Below are 27,168 nucleotides of genomic sequence, written 5' to 3'. Positions count from 1 at the left end.
CCCTGACCCACGGCCCTGAGCAGGGCTGGAGCTCAGTCCTTGGAGATTCCAGGGACCAGCACAGCCCGAGTGTAACTGGGAGCAACCCCGATCTCAGGAGTGTCTCATCCCCTTACACCAGGGGCTGAACTGGAGCACGTGAATTACAACCCGCCGCGCGTTGGCTTTGGCCTGTCACATCCGTGCTCTGCACAGCGCTCAGCCCCTGGGGAAACCGGAGCCCTCCCCTCTCGCTGGGAGGGGTGCCACCATGGAGCCCTGGCTCTCTACCTCAGCCATTCCCTTCCCAGGCTTGGGCCCAGTGGAGTCCCCTGATGGCCTAGCGTGACCGGCGCCTTGTGCAATAACACACAACGAGCACCAGCCCTGGAGTTTAATGCTGTTCCTAATTACTCAGAACACATGCCCGCGCCTGGCCCACAGGGTCTCTGCTCCCCTGGGTGCCGACGAGGGAATCCCATGAACGCTGACGAGAGTCGCTAGTGCGTGTGGAGGGCAGCGGCTGCCCTCTTCCTGCTGGGATGATCGTTAATGATCAGGCCCCTTACACAAAGCTCTGCCCGCAGTTCCCCCCGTGGAGCCTCCCCAGACCTGTAGAGGGGGGGACTGGCCTCACCGAGAGAAGAATTTCATCCCAAACGTTGAACGGTAAATTGCTGCTCCAGAAATCCACCGCCAGGTAAGGCAGGTCTCAGTCCCCTCCCGCTGTTAGTGGTGCTACAATCCAAGCCACTCCAGCCGGGGGCAAGGTGCAGACAGAGCCTCACTGGGGTGTGTGGAGCCAAGGTCCAGCGAATGGCAACAGCTCAATCTCCCCCCCAGCAGGCCCCTTGCAGAGTCCAGGACCACTGAGGAGATGAGGCGGCAGCTCTGGAGCAGTGAGGGATAAAAAGACAGCGGGCTAGCGCCAGCCCAGCTCAGCTGAAATGGAGTGGGGCTAGCACCATTCGAATTCAGCCAAGAGGTTTCGGGATCTCAAGGAATCTCCTGGCCGCAGAGTGAATCACCGAGCGCCCTTTGGGGGAGGAGGCGGGAGTCCCTCACAGATAGTTGTCTTCCTCCTCCTCCTCCTCCTCCTCCTCATCACGTGCCAGGGCCTCGATGTCGTGGGTGATGTCCGTGATCATGCGGTTGAAGGACTCCGACTCGGAGCGGAGGGACCAGCTGTCGTAGCTGCGCACAGCGGAGGCGGAGGTGTTGCTCATGCTGCGCTTTATCCGCCCAAAGCTGTCGGTCAGGATCCCCCCCTCCCGGATGCCGATGCTCTCCAGGAAGCTCTCGAAGTAGCCGATGTCCTGATCTGGGATGAAGGGCCGCATTCCTGAGGGGACACACCGCCATGAGGCGCGGCCAGGAGCCGGCAGGCGCTTACTGCCCTGGGAAGTGTTCATGTTCCCGGGGGCCAGAGGGGTTGGGGGGGGGCCCACAGGCCACCCCCTTGGTCTGCATGTTTAAAAGCAGCTGAATACCAACAGGCTGGCCTAGCAGGTACAGGAGGGGAAGGGGTGTCAAGAGATCCAGCTGCTACTCCCTGATCTGCCCTGGACTCCCTGTGGGACCCGGGCACATCTGTCCATCGCGAGGACTGACCTGGGCCTTCCTTTCCACAGCATCCACACACCTAGCGCTCCTTAATGGATTTAGCCTCACACCCCGTCTGGGAGCACAGGGCTGTCCCCTCCATCGTACAGAGCGGGAACAGAAGCCCAGAGACTTCCCAAAGTCACACCAGCCGGCTGCAGGAAGCTGTCATGACCGCCCTGCAGGGCACGGGGCCCTACCACTGCTTTCAGGATCCTGACAGCATCTTCCACACACCAGGCCCCTTACACAAAATAAGACCTAACAAAGACATGCTCTGCCCTTACAGATGCTGCCTCCCCCGCCCTTATAGACACCGCCTCACACCTACGTTTGCCAACAATCTAGTGTCCCCGGGAGTCTCCCGGAATCGGGCTCTATCTCCTGGAGGCTACGGAAGCCAATCCGGGAGATTTTAGGTGCTAGGTACAGCAGGGCTAAGGCAGGCTCCCTACCTGCCCTGGCTCCGCACCGCCCCCATAAGCGGCCAGCACATCCCTGCGGCCCCTAAGGGGGAGGGGCAGGGGGACTCTGTACGCTGCCCCCGCCCTGAGCACCGACTCTGGCGCTCCAAGCCCCCACCGCTCCAGGGGCCGCAGGGACGTGCCGGCTGCCTATGGGAGCGGTGCGGGGCCAGGGCAGGTAGGAAGCCTGCCTTAGCCCTGCTGCGCCACTGACTGGGAGCTGCCTGAGGTAAATGCTGCCCGGATGGAGCCTGCACCCCTCACCACCTCCCGCACCCCAAGCCCCTGCCCCAGCCCTGAGCCCCCTCCCCGAGCAGCACCCCAAACCCTCTTCCACACCCCAAACCCCTGCCCTGAGCCCCCTCCTGCACCCAAACTCCCTCCCAGAGCTTGCACCCAGTACCCCTCCTTCACCACAACACCCTGCCCCAGGCTCAGCCCAGAGCCCCCTCCCACACACCAAACCCCTCAGCCCCAGCCTAGAGCTGCACCCCCTCCTGCACCCCAATCAAATGACCCAGCCTGGTGAAAGTGAGTGAGGGTGGGGGAGAATGAGCGACGGAGGGAGGGGGGATGGAGTGAGTGGGGAAGGGCCTCGGAGAAGGGGCAGGGTAGGGGCAGGGCAAGGGTGTTTGGGTTTGTTTAATTAGACAGCTGGCAAACCTACTCACCCCCCCTGCCCTTAGAGACACCACCTCATACCCCCACCTGCCCTTAGAGACACCACCTCACACCCCCACCTGCCCTTAGCGACGCCATCTCACCTCCCCACCTGCCCTTAGCGACGCCATCTCACCTCCCCACCTGCCCTTAGAGAGGCTGCCTCACCCCCACCCCCCGCCTGCCCTTAGAGACGCTGCCTCACACCCCCCGCCTGCCCTTAGAGACGCCGCCTCACACACATGTAGTTCCTTCAGTCTCTCATTCTGGGTTGTATTCTCAGAACCAATGGCCTGATCCTGATCTCACATCAGTGTAAATCGAGGAGATGGGCACTGAAGCTGGCAGCGTCACCCCCGTCAGACCAGAACCTTTATATCCTGAAGCCTTCTCTTTCCAATCCCTTCTTTACAGATTGGTTGGTTATGAGCAAAACCAAGTTTGTAGAATCTGAATCCCGCTTTCAGGAGTGCCTGGATCAGGGTGTTCAAAATCTGGACCTGGACTTTTCCGTTTGGGCTCCATCTCTAATCGGACAGTGCCGATCTGATGAACACAAAACCTCAACTCCCTGAAGAGGGATGCCTGTCTCTGCACAGCCTAGAAAAGGTCAAATTAATTCCCTTGGTCTCCCACCCAAGATGCCACAAGTGTTCACTAGCCAGCTAAGCCAGAGTGGGGATAGCATTCAGTAACAAGCCATTTACCCAGAAGGAGAAACTTCCTCTTGTCCCCATAGAGCTGGAGGAGATCAGAACAGTATTCCTGGACGGACCTTCCCATCCGGTACTCCCTGAGCAGCAACGCAAACTGCTGGATCTCCTGGGGGGAGAGCTTGTTCCTCAACTGCAGAGCAGAGAGAGAGAGCAGGGTTAGAGATGGCTGCAGACCAGCCCCAGCCTCCCACAGGTCCCTGGCAGTGATGCAGTAGGACTCGGGGTTGGAAGGATGGAATGAGGCCAGGGGAAATGAAGACTCCCCCATGATGCAGTAGCAAGGAGAGTACTGTGATCATATAGTCCTGCAGCTGCTCCAGTCCCACGCTGCTCTGGTCACTGGCCAGGCTGTCACGCGACTCCCGAAAGGAAGGGGAAGAAGTCCCACTGTAATATGCGTCAAAGGTCTCGTGGGAGCCATTGCTGCAGGCAGAAGGGAAGGAGATCAGCTGGGCGGTCCAGACATCCTCATTCAGATCACAGTCTGAGCCCTACTCTAAACGTTGGCCCTGTTCATCCCACACCTGCCACCCCATTTCCCCGGCAGTGGTGGGATTGCTTCTTGTGGCTGTTAGGGACCAGCCACGAGAGGGGGACATAACGCCATCTGCCTTACAACCAACCCGCTGGGATGTGTCTCCCTAGGGCTTAGGCCCTCCTGGCTGCCAGTGGACCCTGGCTGCACCTCACCAGCTGGGGGAAGGTTAACCCCTGGGACCAGGCTGCGGTCGTTCCTGTTTCTTGTCTGTATTTTCCCATTTTCTCTTTGGAACGGGGAGATTCTGTTTTATGTACCCATGCTGGGCCCTGGCTGTCAGCTCCCAGCCCCGGCACAGACGCAAGCACTTTAAGGGCAGATAAATATATCCCCCCGTTTCTAACTCTGAGTCCCCCTCACTGGGCCTGGGTCCCTCGCACCAGGGGCAAACCGGCGGTGTCGGGCTACACGGACCAGGCACAGGAATAAGGGGGGGAGGGGCATTCAGCTATTTGGGGAGCGGGACATACAATGAGCTGCAGCAGCTGAAATCAGCGTCGTAGCCATACGTTCCATCAGTGCGGCAGCTCTCGCCTGGGAAAAGGAAACCCCCAGGGCAAGATTAGGGAACTGTCCAACTGTGCTCGCCTCACCCCATGCCTCTAGAATCACCTCCAGGAGCCAGGGACACCACCTCCCCCGCTCATCCACTAAGTGGGGCCCCAGCGATGACTCCCAAAGCACCATCCCAGAATTTAAGGCATCGCAGGCAGAATCCCACTAGCCCCAACCTATCTCCTGGAACAGGTCATCAAGTCCAGCCCCCTGCCTTCACTAGCAGGACCAAGTACTGATTTTGCCCCAGATCCCTAAGTGACCCCCTCAAAGATTGAACTCATAACCCTGGGTTTAGCAGGCCAATGCTCAAACCACTGAGCTATCCCTCTCCCCAACACTACGCACTGTCCCACGAACCGAGGAGACTCTGCCCTCTGTCGGAGGAAACAGGGAATCTTGCCAGCCCAAATGCCGCCCTCTCACAGCACTGCCAGCTCCCCCCACTGCCGGACCTCGCCACTCTGACATTGCGTGTGGGCCTCCCCACCTCAGAGCTCCAGGATAAACACCCTGCAAGTCCTGTCAGCCCACTGAGCCTGGCACGCCCGGCACTCACTCCTGCTGGAGAGCCAGGGGCGCTCGGGGGTGGAGGTGTAGTGGAAGCCAGCCCGGTCTACGCACTCGATGCTCTGGTCCCCATAGATGATCTGGAAGACCTGGCAGATGAGAGCACAGGATTCTTCAGCGGCATCCTGCACCCAGTGAGAGAAAACAGCTGTGGTGGTGATCCGGAGCGGGTCAATGCCGGGTGGGTTGGCAAGGGGACAGCACCCTCGGCTACTCACCCTGTTGGCCACGGCCAGGATGATGAGGTTGCAATACGCCTCAGGGCTGGGATCCTTGGGATCCAGTGGGTTATTCCCTGTGTGCCTCCGCTCCCAGCTGCCGTACGTCTTACCCCGCTCCCAGCTGCCCCCAGCCTTCCCCAGCTGCCTCCGCTCCCAGCTGCTGCTGTAGGTCTGTCTCCGCTCCCAGCTCCCGCCCGCCCGGCTGCCGCGCCTCTTCTCCCAGCTGCCACTGGCCTGCTTCCTCTCCAGGCTCCCTCCCCCGCCCTGCCTGCCCTCCTGCCCGCCCCGGGCCATCTTCCAGTCCAGGCTGCAGATGGTGTGCCGGCGCTCCATGGTGCCCCCGAGGTGCTTGGGCTCCGGGCAGATCCCCGCCTGCCTCTTCTCAGCTGCCCCTCCAGGGAGCTTTTTCTCCAGACTGCCCCCTGGGTACATGTCCAGGTTGCCCCCTGCAGGAACGGGGTCAACTCCCAGGCCTGGAATAGACGAGAGAAGAGATCTGTGCTCAGAAAGCTCCATCCCAGGTGCCGCCTCCTGCACTGTGGGGGGATTGGTACCCACCCTCCCTGGCTCACACGAGGTGAGTCTCCTGCCTCGTCATTCGCCCACCGTGGTGCCTGCAAGACAGCGTAGGGTGCAGGGCTGGTGCCACGTGCCACACATCTTCCCTTAGCTGCTAACAGCCGGAGTCAGCCCAGCAGGGCATTAAAGTATCTGGTAGCGAGACCCCATTTCTTGTGCCTACCTCAGGATGGAAGCTCTGTAGCCAGGTCATAGCTGGGACAGAGGCCTGGCCAGCTAGTAGCAGCCCTGCCACTGACTGTGGACACGTTGTTCATGACACCCCCTTTACAAGCGTGGCTGGGGGACGGGAGAGCAGTGGGTCCTTGAGCACAGTCTAATGCCAAATGCCCTGTGTTGTCCCTGCCCCAGGAGATCCCGGCTGCAGTTACTGACTGAGGCTGGGGTTTATTGTTAGAAGCGTCCAGAGCCTCCTCTCCTTAGACTGGGTCCTGGCATATGGCGGGCGAGGGGAAAGAAACCAGCCCCTCCACTGCAGCCCTGAAATGCACGATGGGAAAATGGCAGGGCTGGGAGCATCAGAGCACTGCAGAGCATGGCCTGTTGCTGCTCTCCGCTTCTCCCCACCTTGCCACGGGGAAGTGGTGTGAGGCAGAGGAGGGTCTGGAGTGAACTGCCAGGCCAAGCAGAGCCCTGCTCATCTATCATGCCAGCGAGTCTGACTCTGGAGTCCCCCATGAGGCAGGAGGGCTCACGTCCTTACTGGACCTGGTGACACTGCATGCCTCTGTATCGCCCCTGAGCCCAAGGATGCTGCAGGGAGTGAACCCAGCCAACCCGCCCTGTCTGTGTGCTTGTCTCACTAGGGATATAACCACACGCCGCGCTTATTCGTCACGATCCCCCAGGCATCCCGCCGGCATGGGTGCCAGTGATGACCTGCAGCCCAAAGCAGCAGGGAATGGGGCTGGTGGGGCAGACAGGTTTGCAGGGCAGAACCACGCAGGCGCTGGGGCCAGGGGAGTCTCTGTACCTGTTTTCAGCACCAGGAGGTGCAGGGCATCATCCCGCAGGTAGGAGGCGGCCGCGATCTCATGGGTGGGGATCCTCAGGATCAGCTCCTCATTGTCTCTCCAGGTGAGGAGGAGGCAGCGGGCCGACAGGCTCAGGATACTGTCCTGCTCCGGGGTTGTCTGGAGGGGCAGTTCCTTCAGCTGCTGCAGATGGGCAAAGGAACATGGTCAGAGGCAGAATGGAGGCAGCCCCGTGGGTGGTGCTGGGGGTCTGCTCTGCGGGAGCCCACCCTGCTGCAGTCCCAGCTCCCCTCAGCAGGGCCGGGAACAGTTCCTGAGTCAGGGCGGGCCTTGCCAGGGCACTATGCGACTGCGAGGAAGGTCACCCTGTCCCCTCTCTCCACAGGGCTCCCTGTCCGCCCCCTCTGCAGCGTGGGGAAGCTGGCACTGAACACTACGCATGTCTTCCCTTCTAACCCCGGCGCTGAGTGGAGGCGCTTTGGGGTGGCAGCTCCCGCCCCGGGCCGTGGACTCCCTCTCTTACCCGGGCCGTGTCCAGGAGCTGCAGCAGCTCATCCCGGCTGGAGGGGTTCAAGGAGGACGTCACCCAGGTCAGGTGGCCTAAAAACTGGAGAGAGAAAACACTGCAGGGGACTGGTGTGAGTGTGACAGGTGGTGGAGATTCCTGCTGTCCGGAAAGCCCCGCAGGGAGCCCCAGGAGCTTGGGGGTCTCTGTTCCCAGGGATGTGCCTTCAGAGAGGATGGATGGATGGCCCAGTGGGTAGGGCGCTAGCTGGAGACTTGCGTTCAATTCCCTGACACAGACATCCTGGGTGGCCTTGGCAAGTCCCAGGGTCTCGCGGGTTGGTCTCGGTCAGCGCGGCCGCTTGCTCTCCCTCGCTGCGCAGGGGCCTTGGGGGGCTGGGAAATGATCAGTCTCTGGGGCGACAGGCGCTGTAGATGCAGCGTCTGGGACAAGGCAGGGGCTGCTCCCCTGCCCACCTTGGAAAGCAGCCTGTCCCAATGGCTCTGCTGCTGCACCAACTTCTGCCAGATTCCCCGTCCTGTGCTTTGCCAAGTCCAGCTGTCGGAGGGGCCTGGCCCCGCAGCCAGCCCCCTCCAGCCCCCTCACCAAAGTCCTTCAGGAGCGATTCAAAAATTAAACCTTCTGCCTCTGCTGGGTCACACTGTCCTTCGATGCCTAACCTACCCCACAGTCCAGGCAGGGCTGGCCCTCTCCCCGCTTCCTCAGGGGTCCGGCAGGCCCCAGCTTGCCCCCGGAGGAGCCTGTCTGCTCTTCTCCTCACCTCCTCTTCTCTGGGGGCTTTTTTCCTTGACCCTCCTGGACTCCCTGATGTCTCTTCCAAGAGAGGGACCGCAGAGTTTTTCCCTACCTGGATCCCCCCCTGCCCTGCTCATCCCCTGTTTACACCTGGCTGCTTCCCCAGCTGGGACTCCTGTTTGGCCCACCCTGCAGGTGCAGCCAGAGCGCATACGTGGCCTCTTAGGCCCACATGAACCCATTCGGGGTCTGTGTGGGGTGCACACCCCAGCACATGGTGCATTTCTATATCCCTGCAGCCCCAGGACACAAGGGGAAGTGGTCTCCTCTCTGTGTCCCGCCCGGCTAAGGTCTCGGAGTTCAGAGGGAACCTGCGGCAGCAACACTGGAGCGGAAGCAATTAGGTTCACCCTCAAACAAGCGCAAGTGGCGGGTGCGGATCCTGGCCAAGGGCAGGGGGTATTCGGGCACCTGGTGATGCCCATCTCCATGGGCCTGGCCCCAAGACACCTGGAGCACCCTGCAAACTGTGGAATGGAGACTTCCCTGAACTGAGAATAAACCTCACTTTAAACCCTGTGTCCACGGGAACCCTTGAGACTAGGGGGCAGCCTCTGGGTAAAGGGTTCCCTGCTGCCTAGGGCCCACCCTGCACATGCAAAAAGGCCCTGCCACGCATGTCGCTCTGCAGCTGCAAGAGCTTGGTCACTTTACAGTTCGAAGAACTCCCCTCGGCACGTCCTTCCCCTGGGCTTTCGCTGGGCCCACAGGGCGTGAGAGGCCAGTGCAAAGTAGGGATCTGAGGGTTTCAGTCTCACAAGATTCTGTCATCTTGGCTGAAATCTCATAAGAACCATTGTCAGGCCTCATCTGATACAGAAGTTGAAAGCAGACCCTACCCAGTATGGGATCTGACCTGGGATTAAAATGGGACTTCAAATCCAACCTCCCCTCCACTGAACTGCAGCAGGGCTCAGATTTGATTTTCCTTCTTATATCTCTACGGTTTGGGTGTTTATTAAGCAGTCCTAAGCCAAGAGTATTCCTTGGAGTTAGAGGCCAGTGACGAATGGAAGAACCAGGGGCCAGGTCTTCTTCTGGGCAGACATTCAGCTCAGCCATTCAGTTTCCCTTGGAGAGCTCACTCCAAACCACCAGGTGGTGATTCTCACATAGCTGGGGTTTACCTGGCGGGTGCATGACAGTGACAGGTGATCCACCTTCCCTGGAGCACAGAAGGGTTAAGGAAACCAGGCCTGTGACCTCCGCTCCTGCCAGCGACCAAGAAGATCTGAGCTGCTGGGATGGCGCCCAGCCCCCCAGGCCACCCCTCCTTACCTTCACCTCCTTCTCCACGTAGTCGTGCAGCAGTATTTGGGGATCGATGAGATAATCTGGGGGGTAGAGAGGGACCGAATGCAGAGGCCTCCGGTAGACACTGCTCCTGACCGCCTGCCTGCGAGCTGCCTTGGGGAAAACCAGCCGCTTGATGGGAGACACAAACCCCTGAGAACAAAGAGGAAGGCTGAGAAGCCAGCATCTCTCATCCACTCCAACCGCAGGGGGGCTGGTGTTTGCTATGCACCCTGGCAGGATCATATGTGCATGAATATGCCACACACGTGGGATATGGATTCAACAGCAATCCCCCAGTGAGAGGAAGCCAGCATCCCCCAGGGGAGTCCCAGACCATGTCCAGTAAAGGGTGTGTTAGAAATGCTACGAGAGAGAGAATCTATTCCAAGAGACAGAGAGGGCGAGCTCCCTCAGGGGTCGGCTCTAACGGCGCCGTGTAATACATCCAATGCACACAGGCTCTGGGCCCAAGGCATCTGTCCTCCATGGAACAGGACAGGCAGATGGGTTTGGATGAAGAGCACACGGAGGAGCTTGGGGATGCCGTTACTGGGCGGCAGGCGGGGGATGGAGCAAACAAGCCATGTACAACCCCCGGGAAGCGAGGACCTGACAAATGAACCAGAACTCCCCTAGTGGGAGAGAAATGGATGAATCAGAGCTGGAATTTCCAGCTAGAAGAAATGGAGCCGTGTGTCTCTCCCCAGGTCCCCGGGATCAGGCCAGGCCAGGGTGGCAGGCCGAGCAGATCAGAACGCCACGCGCACAATCGCGGCTGAGTCACGTTCCGGGCGCAGAACTGGTGCACAGCCAGTCCCTGCCTCGCGGCAAACCCAGCCAGGATTCTGGGCCACCAGCTGGTCTCTGCCGGGCCTCTGCCCTGAGGCCTGTAACTGTGCTGGGTCAGTCACAGGGGGGAGAGGGGAATAAAAGGCCCAAGGCTCAGGCTGTGTATTCCCATCCATACAGAGTCCCTGAAGGGAGAGCACTTTGCTGGCCTCTGAGAGCCATCTCGTCCACGCAGGACAGAGCATAGCCAGCTGTGTGCATACGGAGAGACAGCCCAACCCCCCCTGGATCCTGCATGCAGCTCCCTGAACCCCAGCAGCACCGGCGTCAGCATGGCTGGCTCTGGGGCTCCCCGTACCTCATCGGCAGCAGCACGGCTGGCTCTGGGGCTCCCCGTACCTCATCGGCAGCAGCACGGCTGGCTCTGGGGCTCCCCGTACCCCATCGGCAGTAGCATGTCTGGCTCTGGGGCTCCCCGTACCCCATTGGCGTCAGCACGGCTGGCTCTGGGGCTCCCCGTACCCCATCGGCAGCAGCACGGCTGGCTCTGGGGCTCCCCGTACCTCATCGGCAGCAGCACGGCTGGCTCTGGGGCTCCCCGTACCTCATCGGCAGCAGCACGGCTGGCTCTGGGGCTCCCCGTACCACATCGGCAGCAGCACGGCTGGCTCTGGGGCTATGCTACCCAAGGGGTCACCTGGCATGTAGAACAGCCTAAGGGTTCAATGCAATTTACGCTGTTCTGGGAGGGGCGCAGACTGTTTGGTGACTCCGCCCCTTTCTGCTAGGCCACATCCCTCTTTTCAGCCCCAGTTTGGGGGGGTGGGGGAGGAATCATGGGCTGCCATTCTCCCCTGTAGGGCCTGCTCCCCATGAATTCCACTCACCTGCTCCACCTCCGTGCTGCCTAAGGGAGGGGAGCCCGTGGGCCTTTGTCTCACACCCATGCAGTACTCAGTGCCCCGTGCAGTGACACCCTTGGGACCGCCACACACACATGCACCTGCACCCCGCAAAGCCGTGCCGTAAGCAATGCCAGCTCGGCCTGTACAGACCTTCTTCCCCTTCTTGGCCTCGTACTCCATGTCCCGTCCCTGCTCTGCTCCTGTCACGGCGAACGCAGCTCTTTCCGCTCCGTGCTAGTCCTTTGTTTTTTTCCTGTGTCGGAAACTCCACCAGCGACGGCTCTCGCTGAGTTCCTGCCCCTCCGGGGAGGGATAAGTGCCTGGAGTTGTGCTCTGGCAGAGCGGACGGGGCTCTGGGGCTGCTGGGCTCTGCTCACACCCCAAGGGGAAACACGTGTTCCCAGCGCCCACCCGCTTGCCCACTGCCCAGCGCCGTGCACACATTGTCTCTGTGCACTGTTGCCGTCTGTCTGTCTCTCTCATACACGCCGTCCGTCTGTCTCTCTGTCACACACACACACACCCCCCCGTCTCTCTCTTGGCGCTGGGAAGGGTTTCGTTCACCTCCCTGCGCTGTTGGGCCTCAGAATTTTAATAACCCAACAGGGAGATCTCGGTGGTTCTGCTAGTGCCGTCTTCAAAGGGATGTTCTCCAAGACTCTCCTCCACTGCAGGAGCTCCTGTCACGGCGAAGACAGCTCTTTCCGCTACGTGCCTGAGCTCCTGGCAGCTCCTCGTGGGGTCCCCTGTGCCTGACGCGCTCCCGGGCCAGAGCAGAAGGCCTGGCATAGATGGAGGATCAGCTGGGTGCAAACACGGGGCATGCAATGCAGTTGTAGGGCTAGGCAGGAACCAGAGCTGGCCCCGGGACAGTGACTGGAGCAGGGGAGCTGAAATGCTAGCCATGGCGGGGGCTGAAAGCCTCAGCGGCACCAAGGCCCTGGGGCATCATAAACTATCAGCAGGGACCCAAATCATCACTGCCAAGGAGCCCCAGCTCTTGAGAAGGAAACGGTGCACGTGAGGCCCCAACCTCAACCCCCCGGGGACTGTGGGGAGCTCAGACTGGGGCTTGGCCCCGCTCTAGAGTGCGTGAGATCCGGTGGGAAGAGAAATTCCAGGCTAAAAGGGATGTTCTTTCCCTCCTGTGCACTGCATCCTGCCCCGGCAGCTGCAGAAACTTCCTCTTCCCGAGCAGCGAGGGATGGACAGGAAGGGGACAGATACTCAGGGGCTTGTAAATCTCTGGAGTCAGGCTTCTCCCGGGGGCTGCTAAGATCCATTATTTCTCCTGCGTGAGCCCCTGAGCCCTGGGGTGAAGGTCACTCAGCGCCATGCCGGGGGGGGTTCTCTAAAGAGCCACCACCGCGCTCCCAGGCCAAGCTCCTCCCTGCGGCAGGTCTGATGAAGTCAGGGATGACCCCGGCTACCACGTGCACTGCGTTCCCCTCAGCCTGATTTATGCCCCAGGCAATCTCCTTGGTTGGGTTTGCCCCGGGGGCGGGCGTGGTCCATGTCCTGCGTGGTGCCTCCAGGCAGTGGAGTGTCTCCAGTAATGCTCCCATGTGCTGCACATAGTTACCAAGCCCCACCCATGCTGCTGTTCCCTGCAATGTCCCTGATGCCAAATACCCGGCCACATAGCGAGTGGCAGGAGCAGACGGGAGCTGGCTTCATGCAGGAGCCTCTTGCGGGGGCTAATCAGCATCTGCTGTGGGTATCGTAACCTCCCTTCAGGGGGAGCTCCTGCCTCCTGGATTCCTTTTACTGGCTCCCACCCCCCAAGCCTGTGTGTCTGGACCCAGCACAGCCTGCCCCCAGGAGTCAGACTAGGGAAATATGAACTCCCGCGACACGACAGTTCAGCTCTGCATCTGCTACATCACTGCACGGCAGAGCATGTATCCCTCCCTCCCCCCCCGGTCTATGAGATATGTGGGAGGGGATCACAGCCCCCTTGCTGCCCTGTCCCACCAACCCCCTCAGAATAACACTCCGCTCTTCTACCGCTCCCTCCCCGATGGGCTCAACGTGTGCCACCCCTTGGGAGGGATGACAGAGGCATTATCTCCATTTTACAACTGGGGAAACTGAGGCAACTTCCCCCAGTTAGTGGGAGAGCTGGAAACAGAACCCACGAGTCCTGGCTCCCCATCCTCATGCTCTGGCCAACAGACAATCCCAACTCAGCCACAACCAAGCAATGCAAAGTCTCAGCACCAACTCTGCAGCCAGCCTCTGCAGCCCTGCCCTGAGGGAGACCTGCTCCTAGCTGTGCTGTGAAGTAACCTGGCCTCTGCCCTGCCGCAGGGCTGCTGAGGTACATTGCTAGGAGGTCCCTGGGTGGCTGCACGTCTGGTTCTCCCAGCTCCGCACCAGCACAGCCCCATTGAGCTCACTGGGTCGCACCCGTCAGGCAGCTGCTGGGAATTGGTGCACCTAGAGGGGAAGGAAGGCAGAGCAATGGAAGGCCCACAGGCCAGGTGTATTGAAAGGAATTTAATATCTCATGTTGCAGCAAAATTAAAAATATACAAAAAGTTTGTGGTATACAAAAAAGTCTTAGTACAGAACCTCGGTCTCCTCCCGCCCCCCGCCCCCCGGCCCTGCCCGCCTCCCAAGGGAAGTAAGAAGACAAAGGTGTCACACAGAGTATTTACAGTACATGATGGAAGTGCTTCCAGATGCTGGACGAGAGGGAGAGGGGAGAAACAAACCGCTCGGAGAGATCTGCGCCAGGCGAGGGGAACTAGCCAGCAAACCAACCAGCCATGTGGCTAGTGCTCCCAACAAATCCGTAACCAGAGTGGGTACTTTGTTCTCACTGGCTGTTTAAAACTAGAGCTGGACCCAGGTAAACCCCAGCTCCAGCTCCCTGAATTCTGGGGGGGGGACGGACTAGGATTCAGCACCCCCCTTCCCTGCTCTGACCTTCCTCCCCCGCCACCGGCACCAGTGGGGTCTGTGTCATTTAGTGGGCAGAAGCCAGTCCCTAATCTGAACCAAGCTTTCCCCTGCCCTTAAAGCAGGAGGCAGAATCCAAACCTGACCCTAGGCCCACACTTTGCAGGTGTCCCTTTGGCTGGCCCAAAATCTTGGTTTGGGATTGGGGGGGGGGAGGGTGTTCAAAATCCACCTCTGGCTCCAGATTTCGAGCTGGCACCCACCTTGCCCCTCACGGACGGGCCCGTTCCGGGAGCTGCCATGGTTATGGTGTTGTTGGGGTGCACAGAACCTAGAGAGGAGAATGTTTTAAAACCCATTTCCCAGCAGCTGAGGTCAGTTTTTCCGCTCGGTTTGGGTCTTTTTTCAGCCCTATTGAGAATTTCATGATAGTTGAAACGTTGCAGGGAACGGGCTTGTTTTTGGGTGGGTGGGGAGGGGACCGGACTACCAAGGCTCCTCAGGTACTAGCCAGAGAACACTCAGGGACTTCCTCTTTGGAGCCCTGCCTTAGAGACAGCACAGATGGGCCAGGCTTCCTCTCCCCTCCCTGCCCACACATGGCCTTGCACCTGCCCAGCAGGAATGAGCAGCTAGAGGCGGAAGGGCAAGACACTGCATTGGCGGGATCAGAGACGAGAGACGAGACTCCCAGGCCCAGCATTCAGTCCCGTGTCTGGCTCCCCGTCCCCACTCGCACGCCACACGGGGCGCTGACTGCTGGAGCCCAGCCGCTGAGCTGCTCTGAGGTTATTGCAGGGGCTAGGGAGCGTTCGCCCTCTCCCAAGAGCAGTGGAGAGGGTGGGGATACCATGGCTAGAGTGCATAGAAAACTGGCCCGTTTATCAGTGGGCTTCCCTTTCCCAGCGCTTGCTCCGGGAAAGTTCCTCCAAAGAGTCCAACGCCCATGGCTCCGTGCACAGAAAAACCTGCCCTTTCCTCCCAGCCCTCCCAGCAGGGCTCCCAGCCCCCCACCAGCCCAAGGAGCCAGCGACCACCTCTAGGTCACTGCTGATCCGAAGTTGGTTTCCCACCTGGTGACACGCCGGCCTCCGAGCCCTTCCCAGATGACTGTTTGTCAGAGCCACATAACAGCTCTGTGGGAGGAGGCGCATGTTTGACAGCCCAGCCCACAGAATGGGGGATTCTTGCCTGTCTGTAGCAAGCTGTGGCCACCTCGGGCGACACCCTTCTACCCACCCCCATCTCGCCGGGGAGTGTGGCCGGTCCATGTGCAGTCCCTGCAGCAGGAGCCCAGAGACCCCCCTGATGCCCCCCTTCCCACCTGACCCCAAGTGCTGGGCTGGAAAGACGGGCTGGTGGCCTCAGGTCATGTGTGCTGGACAAGATCACGTCATGGAGTGCCCACAAACACACGTACACACGGTGACACAGAGCAAAACACAGGAAAACCCATCCCCCCACACCGCCGTCCCCCCAAATGAGACCCTGGACACAGTCGGGGCAATCCAGCTGTCCCATGCAGGACAGTATAAACACCCAGCAGGGCCCCTGAGTCCTCCGGTCTCACACAACACCCTCCTGGCACCCGCCTGCCAACCAGGCCCCTGGAAAGTCTTTTTACTGGGGCCCAACAAGTGGCTGAAGATAACTGTGGACGCAGCTTGGTTTATGCTACACTGGGGCTGGGATAATCGTCTGACGCAGACAATGGCAGCTGAGGCCCCAGCTTCTTTATACGTAGGAGCAAACCGAAGGGGAATATCCCAGAGTCCCCTGGAGCCAATAAAGAATCCACCCTCCAACGACTGCCCCCTCTGCGCTCATGCCATGGGGCTGGGGCGGGGCAGGGGCTCTAAGGGGGAGGTGATGCAGATTCGCTGCCCCTCCCTAGGGCTGCAGCGAGGATCCCGTGACAAGCCCAGCTAGTCACCCCAGAAGAGCTAGGGCATCGCTCCTCCCGCAGAGGTCCCCAGCGTGGGTATCAGTGGAGGACCATGAGGATGGTGATGCACCGAATGCTGACAGGCTAACAATGCTGGATACCAACCAAAGCGGAAGCAAACCCAGGACTGGAGAAGCCTCTGTAGTCTAAAGGGCACATGCCGCTCTCCTTGCCTCTCCCACAAAGCCCAGGCCAACGGGATCTGTGCAGGAGACTGGAGCAGGGGTGTGGAAGAAGGCCTCTTCCCCCCACGCTGGTGGCATGGCGCTGCTTGGCTGCTATCCCCGCATCCTGCCAGCCTGCGGATCCAACCAGTGACTCACTGACTCTGCCTCAGGCCCTTCCTCAGTGCTGCTGCCCCCCCTTCCCCCAGGGGCGCGTGGCCCCGGAGCTCTGGGATCTGCACTGGCTGTCAGCTGGCTCCTGGTGAAGTTTAAGGGGTGGGTTATGAGCTTTAAAGCTCTATGGTTGTGTCTGCACACAAATCAGTCTGACTTGGGCGAGCAAACACTCAGGACCTAGGACCCTGCTAGGGAGTGGGTCAGAGCCCGAGTCCCGCTGCCACTCGGGTCCAAGCCCTGTCACTTTGCAGTGTGGACACAGCTCAAACTGCAGACCCAAGTCGGCCGGTCTGCATGGCGAGGTACGGCCACGTGCGCAGGGCTGTGACACCCAGGTCCAGCAGTTGTAAACCCAGGATTACTATGCAGTGTTGTGCCAGCCGACTCCCTCGCGGGGCTCAGACTGCCAGGCAGTTCCATTGCCGGGTACCGTGTGACATTCCGGCTGGGACCCTCCCACCACCTCGCAGTCCTGCCCCTTTAACTGTCCCCCTGGCCACCCAGACTGTGAGGCTTGAGCACGTATTTACCCCTTGATAACAGCTGGGGTTGGCCAAATAGTGGCCTGTCTCTCTGGAGCCCTAGTGACACGAACACGACACTTCCAACCTCGCTATGAAACTCTTTCCTTACGTGTACGAAGTAAGAGTGCGCCCGCAGCCATCGCAGTCCCCTAGGACTCAACGCTAGAGCCAGATTAGAGCCCAAACAGTGGGGAAGGCAGGCTCCAGTGTTTGTACCTGTCAGCCATCGTCAGAAGGGGTCCAATAAAAGGCATTATCTCAGCCACCTTGTCTCACCAACAGCCATTTATAGGGCCAAAATAATGACCTCATGGTATGGCAGACTGTGGACAGGGGAGCTAATAATATTCATCAGTTCTCACGTCTCTGGCACCTTTCTTCTGAGCATCTCAAAACCCCTGACAAACACTGATTGCAAACTCACTCCCCTGTCTTAAGAATGGGACACTGAGGCACGGAGCGAGGCCCAGGGAGGATTAAGTGAGTTGCCCAGGGTCACGCAGTCACTCGGAATCACAGCCATGGCCAGATCTCTGAACTCCCCACTGCCAGTCTCATGTTCTGGCCACTACACAATCTCCTCCTCATTGCTCCTTTTACATCACCCAAGTGGAGCAGCTGTCATAGGATTTCTGACCCATAAATGGTTCGCTGAGGCGAAAGAGCCATTGAGAAAGAGAAACCCAAACCCGCCCCCCAAGCTCAGATCGTCCTGCAGGGCCCTAATTCACACCCAGATGCTGTGCCAATGCCAGGCAGGTTAATGCCGCACTGGGAGGGGGCTGCAGTTCCTGTCCGAACTGGGGGTCCAGAGGGACCACGAACGCAAAACAGCTTCTCTGCCCTTTCGTTAGTGTCAATTTGCTCCATGCAGATGGGTGTGTAGGGCTGGCCCCCATGCTCCAGCTGTAACCTGGACCAAGCGGACATGCACACAGCAAGGCTTTCGGCGGCTGCCATTCAACACGGAAAGGTCTAAAAACATCCCAACCACCAGCTTTAGCCCAACCCTTCAGATTACAAAGAATACAACACACCAGGCAATGTGTCAACTTGGATACATTGCACACAACAGCAACCCAGCGACACCTAGGGGAGACCCTGGGTACTGCAGGGAGGGGGGCACTAGGTCACTTTGAGAAACACCAGTTAACGCTACAGGGCTTTTCGTGAACAGGCTGCTTCCAAAACAGTGACCAGAACAAGCCAGGGGCTCAATCTGAAGCCCAGGGGATAGCGGCTGAGGCAGCGACTAGCTCTTTGGCTGCCCCTGTGCCCTTGCTATGGGATCAGCCCCGTTTCTTCGGTTTGCAGCATCCAGGTGGGAATAACCCTGACGCTAAAGACCCCATGTGGACAGTCATTTGCAGACTATGCACAGACGTCGTCTGTCCGGCTGGGTCTATTTCTCTCCCCCAGTTCTCTCGCTCTCTGCAATCTATTTCAAACCCGCCTTCGGGAGTCGGCCTCCAGCTGCAACGTGCTGGCCATCAGGTAGGCCGTGGTTACAATCTGCCTAGGAAGATGCCAACGTTCTGCTAATTGTGCTAACTCTCCATGCTCCAGACAGCGCTTGGTGTGACAGCCCACACTGTGCATCACGTGGTGCAGAATGCATGCAGCATCGTGGGGCGGGCTGTGCCGGGGCGGAGGTGGGGGGACGATCGGCATGCAGTGTGGCAGCACCATTTGGGCATGTCTTCTTCAGGTGGTGGGTCGGCGTTTGATCTCACTGATAACGACAGAAATCCAGAGTGACGCAGCTGACTGTGGCATTACTCTGGATTTATCCCACTGACCTGAGATCATAATCTGGGCCAGTCCATGGTACAACAGGACCATAGTTGCCTGAAAAGGACAATGGACATATGGCAAAGGGACAATTTCTATACCGTATGCTACTATCAATGGGTAGTATGGTGTATAGGACAAGAGTGTGGTAGTAAGTGTGCAAAATACAGATTGAGAGGTGTAATACCCCTGGTGAAGTCAGTACTGATGGTGTCGTTACAGTGTGAGGTCTGCACAGTTCTATGGAGCTCACTATTACCATACAGTACAATGAGCCAGGGTGAGTGAGTGCATGGTGTGTAAAAGGCACGTAGTGCAGTCAACGTGCGGTAATGCAGATGCCAGGGGTATAACGGACAGCACATGGTACAGTCAGTGCACTGACAACTCCAAGCACCGGGGTTAAAGTAGATTGAAACAAGAGCTCTCACTGCACCAGCTGAGGGGGGGGGAGCTGGACTGCCCCTGCTCTGCCCCATAGTTTTGCCAGAGCCATGCACACCTTGTTCTAACTGGCACTGGGCGTGTGTTCCCGTGACTCCCTGCCCTGTAAGCCCTGCTTGTGGGACTCGTGCCAGATGGTGAATGGGAGACGTGATGCTCAGTTTCTGGTGTGCTGTGTGTGCGGGTGGTGTAATCGGTGTGCATGGGACACTCTGTCCCTGGGAGAGATCAGTGCACCAGCGCCCGCTGCACAGTGTCCTGTGCGTGAACATAGTGCTTCGTGCAGGTTCTGGTGCAAGCCGTGCAGTCAGCGTACCCGGCATGCGGTGCAGTTAGGGATGCACAGCACATGTGGTAGCCGGGCGCAGTGCACACATCAGTGCATAGGGAGGGGTACATTCGGTGCATGGGGCAGAGGGTACGCGCCATGCTTGCAGGCTAGTCAGGTTACAGTGCATGTGGGCCAGCCAGCCAGGACTGCACAGCGCGTCCAAGCTCTGCCCAAGGCGCACACTGCTACGCTCGCTACCTGGGACCGTCAGCACGAAGCGGCACTCGGTGTGAGCTCTCTGGGGGAATACAGCGCGAGTTTGACCATCCCACAGGTGGCTGTAGAGTCAGGTGGAAATGGGAACGAGCCGAGCAGGCCAGATGAGGTGGCCCTGCTCAGCTCCACCCAGCTGACTTGCACACGCCAGCGCTGAGTGGGGGATAAATCCGTAGCCAGAGGCTTGTCTGAGTGAGGCCTGGATAAAAACTTAGCAAAGTCTCTCAGGACCTGGCCACAGATGATAAAGGGCAGGTTCTGTTCTCCTCATGGAGCCCCGAGAGCTGCACGTGGGCCTATACTGCCCGGGAAGCCCCCCCGGTTCTGCTCATGTACAGCCCCAAATCTCACTTGCCTGGGGGACGTTTGGCTCAACGAACCCCTGGTTTTCTGACGCGCACCCCAGCACCCGGGACGCCACCCCCCCAGCAACCCCTGTCGGCAGAGCCAGCTGTAGCAATGGAATCCAGCAAGCATCGCGGAGGTAGATCATTTCACTTAAAATAAAACAAATCAGAAAAAACAGTTCTCGCAAATCAGACAAACCAATGGTGCCTGGCTCAGGCAACTGCAGCCTGGGCAGGGACCCCAACGGGCCGGGGCAATGGCCCAGCAGAGCTACCAGCCTCGGGTACCAGACGCCTTCCCCCTCTCTCCCTGTCCTGACTGACCCCCAAAAGGAGCGGAGGCTGCCCAGGGCAGATCTAGCCCAGTGCGTTTAAGTCTCAGGAGGAGACGCAGAGGCAGCCGGTTTGTTCTCTGGCTCAGTTACATTTTAACCCCCGCCCAGAGTCAGCGCGGCCCAGCCCGGCTACAGGAGAGGAGACTCGGGTATCCCCCTGTGTGAGCAGTGACCCAGGTCCCCCTGTGCCCCCGTCGGTGCCAGTCACAAGCTGCTCAGCTGTGTAAGAGGACACAGGGTAAACCGGCTGCAGAACCACTGGAATGAACACAGGGACCAGAGCTGGGAGAGCCGACAGCTGCAGGGGCCAAAGGGTTAAATCCAAGGGTGAGGGCAAAAAGAAACAGGAAATTGGATATTTCAGACTCTCCCATAAGGGACTGAGAGAACTGGTGGGGCTTTGATCATGGGAAGTGCGATCAGCCTGTCCGTGGTGGGGGAAAGGGGGGCTCTGTAGAGCGTGTCCCCCCGTAACGCTGCAGCTAGGCTTAAAATGAGATGAGGGGCTTTGCCTTCCCCCCACCTCCACATGCTTTTGCCATGTCACGTAACTCTTGAGTTTCCCCCATTTCAGCCTGGAAGGTGACCTTGGGCCTCTCCAGCTGGGGCTCCCCCAGCAGCTGAAGCAGGTCTGGGGTTTCAGGCATAGCCCTGAGCCAAGGCCGTTAGCTCTCACGGCATCATCTGCCTTCCCTTGGTTGCAACCCCCCCCCTTGGAATCATGGGGCTCGGAGTAGGAGCTGGCGCTCTGTGTGGGAGACCGAAGGGCATCTGGGATCAGTGAGGTGGCACTGTGTGATCCTCTCTGTGGGCCAGGGATTCAGCAAGCGTCAGCTCTTCATTGCAGGTGACAAAGGGGCACCTAATTTCTGCTCTTGATTAATGCATCTGCCCAGGCCAATCGGTAAATGCGACTAATCAGCCTTTTGCCCGTGCAATGAACCGGTTTGCGCACACAACTGCAGGAATCAGGGAGCACCTGCGCACTTAACGGGTTTTTTAAATTCATCTCTCGAGATCCAGGTGTGCATCTATGCATGCCCAGGCCTCACACTGCCCTCCCTCAGACCTGTGTGTGCAATGAAGTCAGGTCAGAATAGAGGTGGGGCTGGCTCTCTGCAGGGGGAGGGGTGTGTGCACGCAGCTTTCTTTGTGACCTATTAATCTTCATGGTAAAAGACACCCCTCTCCCCCACCCTCCCCTGCAATCATTTAAAAGCCTGCAGGGTTTCCAGATGTGGAAACACACAAGCAGGAAGTATGAAGAAGCAACCAAAACACCCCCAGTCGCCAGTGGCAGACCTGCCACAACCCGCTGCCAAGCCGTACAAGTCTGGCTTGAAAAGGCCTGTTGGGATCATTGCCCTTCAGTGGTGGCGGTATCTGGGCCATGGATCTGCAAACAGGGGGTTTGTCCTGTCTGCTGGCCTGGCCTGAACAGTGCGGGAGCCTTTGTTCATTTCATGGCATGCTGGTGATAAAGCCCCTCCCCACGCACCAGCCGGTTCACAAAAAAAACTGAAACAGCCACCTCAGTGAGAGATCACTGCCCCCAGCTCAGCTCTCAGTACCATGCCTGCAGAGCTGTGACGGGACACTGCATCCCTGCACCAACAGGGCCCACCCAGCCCCTGCAGACGCAGCATTCACCACCCAAGGCCCCGGAATCAAGCCCGGCCCCGCTGCGTCCCTTGCACAGGAGCTGGAATGGCACGGCCAGCACTGCAGAGTGGCAAACGCTGGGTGTGTGATGGTGCCTGGCATGGCTGCAGCCCTGGGGCTCTTGCATCGTGACGACACTGCCCTCAGCCGCTCCCACGGAAGACCCAGGGAGTTTGGCCATTGGCACTGGTACGAATCTGACGTTGATCCTGCTAGGGCTGTTGGCCCTGGCTTGGCCTGGCCTCAAGCAAACACCCCATTCTGCTCCAGCCTTCTCCCTGTTGTCTCCAGCTCCTGCCAGCCCAGCTTGGCCGCTGCGCTCCTTGGGATCCCACGGGCTCTCTCCATCGTGACCCCAACACTCTAGGGAGAATCCTCCGCCACGCTCACCCCATGGGACGCTGGGATTATTAACCTTCCTATGGCCCCTTTACTTAGAGGCCGAAGTGCATCTGCCCCCAGGGACTGGCACAGCTGTGGCAGGGGTCTCAGGGTGTGTGTGGGAGGAGCGAGGGGGAGGGGGCCCAAGGCCATTCCCCAATTTCAAGGCCCGGGGAATTGCGGAAACAGACTTTATACACAAATGATAAAGGATTGTGGCTGTGATCTTGCCTGTTGATCAACTGCCACGCTCCACCTTACCCCAGCACCCTCGGCACGCCCCAGCACCCAGCGTGTGTTCCAGCAACCAGGGTCCCACCTTTCCCCCGAGCTCTGCACGCCTCAGCCGCAATTCCCAGGCCCCGCCCCGCCCAAAGCAGCGGGGATTTGCGGTGCATTTCTGTATCCAGGGCACTCTGCCTGCCCCGATTCCTCCCCACACCCCGCCACTCCACGGCCCCTCACGCACCCTGCTCCCCAGCTCCGGCCAGTCCTCACACCCACAGGGAAGCTGCTCACCACCCTCTCCAGCCGGGCTCTGTGCAAACCCCCCTGCACCAGGTACCCTGCCCCTTTGCTGGTGGCTAGCGGCCACACCGTGGGGCAGCTCCAGGCTGTTTGAGCTCAGGTACGGGTGAGGTATTTCAGCACCAACAAAGCCGCCTGCCTGGAGGGGAGGATGGACTCCTCTGGGCCTGTCCGTGGGGTTGCCAGGGAGGTGGCCTGGATGCAGCTGGGGCCCAGGGAAGAAAACTTTGCCATGGCATCGCTAGAGGGAGAGCTCGTCAAGGCAGAGTGTGGGGGTAGCACCAGCTGACCTCGCCAACCCCTCTGGGATGGGGGGGTAGAGCGGGGAGGTGGGGGGCCATCAGTGCTAAGGAACACAAAAGGCAAAATGCTAAGAAGATACTGAACAGCCACTCTCCAGCGCAGCGGAAGGCCAGGCGTGGCTGGCGGCCAGTGGGCTCCGACCAGCGACCCCCTTGGGCTCTGGAAATGCACCATCGTGTCAGCCCCACGGCAGGGGGGCATGCTAGGCAGTTACATGGCTCCCGTGGTGGCCTACACCGTGGTCTCATATTCCAGCACCTCCTGCGAGGCCCCCATGCTGCGGTACTGCAGGCGCGGGGTAGCCGGAGAAGAATACTCCAGCGCTAGGATCGTCTTACGGAGCCGCCTGTCAATAAAATGGGCATCCCAGGCCGGGTACTTCTTCCTGGGCAGATCTATTCGGATGACGGGCCCTTCTGTCCGGGGGGCACGGGCAACAGGGGTCGGGGGGACGCTTGGCCTGACCTGAAAAACAGGCACGCAGCTGTCCCTGTCCCCTGGCACTCCTTCCCTCTCCCCCCCTGTAGTCCGTGGCAGGGAGCGCGGGGGGCTGGTGATAACGTCCTCTGGGGGCCCCACGCAGGCGGCCGGCGCCTTTTTGAAAATGCAGCCTGTGGTCTGGGGGCCGAACACTGGCCCATTGGGGTGCAAGAGGCAGTAGTAGATGAACATGAAAAAGATGCCCAGGGCGAAGCTGGAGGAGACCACACAGACGATGATTAAGGCGTCGAAGTCTGAGGTGGCCTGGCGGTCGTAGTACATGTACCAGAGCCCGGTGAGGGCCGCGTTCTCCGCCAGCGTGATGGTGTAGTAGATGGCCATGCGGCAGCGGCTCCGGCCCTCCTTCACGTTGAACCAGCAGAAGATGTAGATGATGCCCACCACCATGTTGTAGATGATCTCCTCCCACTTGGACATGCAGAAGTCCGTCTCCCCTTGGATGATCCAGAAGGTCATGATGCACCAATGCGTGACGATGAAGATGCCAAAGTAGAGCTGGAACACGGAGGCAAAGAGGGCGAAGGCAATGGCGCGGGCAGCGATGGTGAACAGATGCCAGAGGATCTGCACCACTGCCCCCTTGTAGGACATGGGCATCTTGTCCTCCCGCGAGTCCCGCAGCACCTTCTGGTAGGAGGCGATCATCCACGCCAGGGACACCAGGGAGGCCGAGGCCGAGAGACCTGTGGAGACACAGAAGGAGTCAGGGAGTTGGAGGGAGGAGGAAGAGAGGAACAGCGGGAGGGGATGGTAAGAGATGGGAGGAAGAGGGAGGGAAGACAGAAGATGGAACATCAGATCCCAGCTCCCTCTAGCCCAGTGTCCTGTCTGTGCCAGGGCCCAACATCACATGCTGCAGGGGAAGAGGTAAGAATCCGCAGGAGCAGATATGGGATAATCTGCCACCACATTAGGTCTCCTCCCGGTCCCTCAGTTAGAGAGACACTGGCTTCAGCTCCGAAGCAGGAGGTTTGATGTCCCTTCCAGAATTCAATCATTAACTATTGACAGCTCTGGTTGTTTGTGTTATCCGTACAAGTGTCCGATCCCTTTTCAACTCTTGCTAAATTCTTGGCCTCAACAACTCCCTGTGGCAGGGAGTTCCACAGTCTCTTCTCCCATGGTGTGAGAAACTCTTTCTGTCTCTCAGTTTTGAATTTGCCACCTTTTAATTTTGTGGGCTGTCCCCTGCAGTGACAGGTGACGAGAGGGGGCAGGAAGGCAGATGGAGGGCCGGGGGTGGGGCTGGGTAGGTGAGGGGCGTCCCTTACCCTGCAGAGGCTCGATGTTGTTCTGCTGCACCATGATGCTCAGCTGCAGCACCAGCTGGGGGGCGCTCTTCAGGAAGGTCTCCAGCAGCCGCAGCATGCTGATGTCCGCGCTCTCAAACATCATCCTCCAGAAGAAGTGGCGCTGCCTGTGCTCTGACTGCCAGCGGCTCTGGAGGCCGAGGTACAGGGTCCGGAGGTACCTGTGCAGAAGGCAGGGGAGACAGCGGGTGAGACCTGAGCGCTCCCCACTCGCTCGACCCCTTGTCAGAGACTGGCATGCAGCATTGCTGCCCGGCCCAGCCAGGCAGTGGCTGGACCGGGGGATAAGCGCAAGGCAGCAGAATCCTGCATTGGGGGGCCAGGGTAAAGCTCTGAAGTTGGGGAGACTCAAGGATCCTTCCAAGCATTTTCAGACTCCTCCCAAGCACGTTCATCGCTGGCCACAGGAAAGCGGGATGGGGGAGCGGAGTATCCTCCTACCCTTCTCGCTGGGCCAGGAGCCGCGGGACAGGACAAGCCAGTCCACTTGCAGATGCTTTCCTGTGCTCTGCCTGCCTGAGTCTCCCCCTCCTGCTCTGCATGTTAATAGGGGTTACTGGCCGTGGGGCAAGTGCTGAGCTCCTCCCCCTGGGTGCACAGGGCCCCAAAGGCAGCCAGGCTGGTGCCTTGTGGGGTAGGAGGATGCCGGGGTCCATGCAGGGATCCCGTGTTGTGTGCCAGGAAACGGAGCCCTGTGCAGACGCCCTGCCGCCTTGTGCAGGAGGCATTTGTGGCTGCCTAGGGGTGGAGGGGGAGCGGCAGAGGACTGGTCAGCCCGACTGCCAATCAGCAATAACCCAAACCCACCCTCACAGGGATCAAGTTGAGACTGGGCGCGCTGGGCAGGGGCAGGAATTGGGCTTACGCAGCTGCCCCCGAGTGGGATCCTCTCTCAGGCTATGCAGGGCGTCAGTGGGTACGGAGTCTGGTTAGACTGCACCTCCCCCGATTGCTCATGCCACACAGCCTGGCCTCTTTGTATCCTGAGTCCCAGTGTCTTTCCCTGGGCTAGCCCCATACCTTTCGCCTCTCTGGTCTATTTCACTGGGATCCCAGCCACTCTCCCCTCCTGGTCTCTCTCGCTGGGTTGCACACTGACCCGGGGGGTGCAGTTTGACCGCAGTGATCTCAGAGGGAGAACGCCGCACCGTGGCTTTCAGAAGCAGATCTCTATCCCCCCCCCCCCCCCCCAACCCGACTGCAGCTTGCGCCTCTTGCCCTGCCATGCTGATCCGACAGGATAAAGGGAACAGCTGCTCTGACTGAGACCTGGGGAGCCGTACGCAGGAAACTCACAGGGTTTTGATGACGGAGCCATCCCTGGCTCGGGCCATGGCTTGTGCCTGCCATATGGTAGCCAGTGTGGGGTCAGCGGAGGTGTGTGTGTGGATACAGGCTTGTGATTTACAAACAGGCCGTACTTTGCAAACGGACTCCCTTCCCCCTCCCCAGCAACAAGCCCAGGACTGACCAGCTGCGCTGGGTCTGCGGTGACCCATTGCCAGAGGCCGAGGAAGAGGCATTTGTGCAGATTCCTTTTGCTCTGCCCTCTGCTCAAATGAAGCCGGCAGCTCCTATGCACCCCTGGGCCCCAGGAATCCTGTCTACATGCCAATCTGAGGTGTGACGCGGCACGTGTACACACCCCCAACCTGGCTTTGATCTCGCCATCTCCAAGAGCAGCAGCAGCAAAGCGAGCCGGGCCCTCAAGTACACCCCCAAGGCCAGCGTGCGCAGCCCTGCTGGTGGTATCGGAGCTGACTAGATCAAAGCTAACCTGGGTACGTCTACATGTGCTGCGGTCACACCCCTGACCCCAGTGTAGACCTGGGGCGGCCAACCTGAGCCTGAGAAGGAGCCAGAATTTACCAGTGTACATTACCAAAGAGCCACAGTAACATGTCAGCAGCTCCCCCGCCCCCCGTCTCCCCAACTCCCAGCGCCTCCCACCCACTGGCAGCCCCGCCGATCAGCGTCTCCCCCTCCCTCCCCGCACTGCCGATCAGCTGTTTCGTGGCGTGCAGGAGGCTCTGGTGGGGAGGGGGAGGAGTGAGGGCATGGCAGGCTCAGGGGAGGGGGCAGGGCCTGTGGCAGAGCCAGGGGCTGAGCAGTGACACCCCCCCCCCCCCCCGGCAC

At 59.5% G+C, this 27,168-nt stretch overlaps 2 protein-coding genes across 6 annotated transcripts in view; both read right to left on the bottom strand.

Moving 5' to 3' along the window:
• Nucleotides 1–358: 358 nt before the first annotated feature.
• Nucleotides 359–11,571, bottom strand: CCM2L (CCM2 like scaffold protein). 5 transcript variants are annotated; one of them, XR_010592409.1, is made up of 11 exons: nt 11,320–11,571; nt 9,458–9,625; nt 7,382–7,465; nt 6,858–7,041; nt 5,303–5,778; nt 5,074–5,209; nt 4,430–4,493; nt 3,712–3,844; nt 3,413–3,551; nt 2,948–3,305; nt 1,183–1,321 (listed from the first exon to the last, which is right to left on the bottom strand). XR_010592409.1 is itself a non-coding variant. In XM_008172173.4 (10 exons), the coding sequence occupies exons 1-10, from the start codon at nt 11,347–11,349 to the stop codon at nt 1,041–1,043; spliced, it is 1,659 nt and encodes a 552-aa protein (XP_008170395.2). In that variant the 5' UTR covers nt 11,350–11,565; the 3' UTR covers nt 359–1,040. The 5 variants fall into 5 exon arrangements, 4 of the variants coding, with proteins under 4 accessions (XP_008170395.2, XP_065422406.1, XP_008170394.2 ...); XM_008172173.4 differs by lacking the exon at nt 2,948–3,305 and having other exon boundaries at nt 359–1,321; nt 5,074–5,173; nt 11,320–11,565; XM_065566334.1 differs by lacking the exon at nt 2,948–3,305 and having other exon boundaries at nt 359–1,321; nt 6,858–7,038; nt 11,320–11,565.
• Nucleotides 11,572–13,727: 2,156 nt separating this feature from the next.
• The window catches only part of XKR7 (XK related 7), a 39,224-nt gene continuing 25,783 nt past the window's right edge, over nt 13,728–27,168 (bottom strand). Inside the window, exons 2-3 of the mRNA XM_042842498.2 lie at nt 24,994–25,193; nt 13,728–24,405 (exon numbers count right to left, since the gene is read on the bottom strand). Of these exons, the coding sequence (XP_042698432.2) occupies nt 23,453–24,405; nt 24,994–25,193 (1,153 nt within the window). The 3' untranslated portion in view covers nt 13,728–23,452. The remainder of the gene's footprint in view (nt 24,406–24,993; nt 25,194–27,168) is intronic.

Source organism: Chrysemys picta, chromosome 13 (genome assembly GCF_011386835.1).
Source record: "Chrysemys picta bellii isolate R12L10 chromosome 13, ASM1138683v2, whole genome shotgun sequence".
Taxonomy (NCBI): domain Eukaryota; kingdom Metazoa; phylum Chordata; order Testudines; family Emydidae; genus Chrysemys; species Chrysemys picta.
The sequence above is the reverse complement of the archived record's forward strand: the minus strand, read 5'-3'. Positions and strand labels throughout refer to the sequence as shown.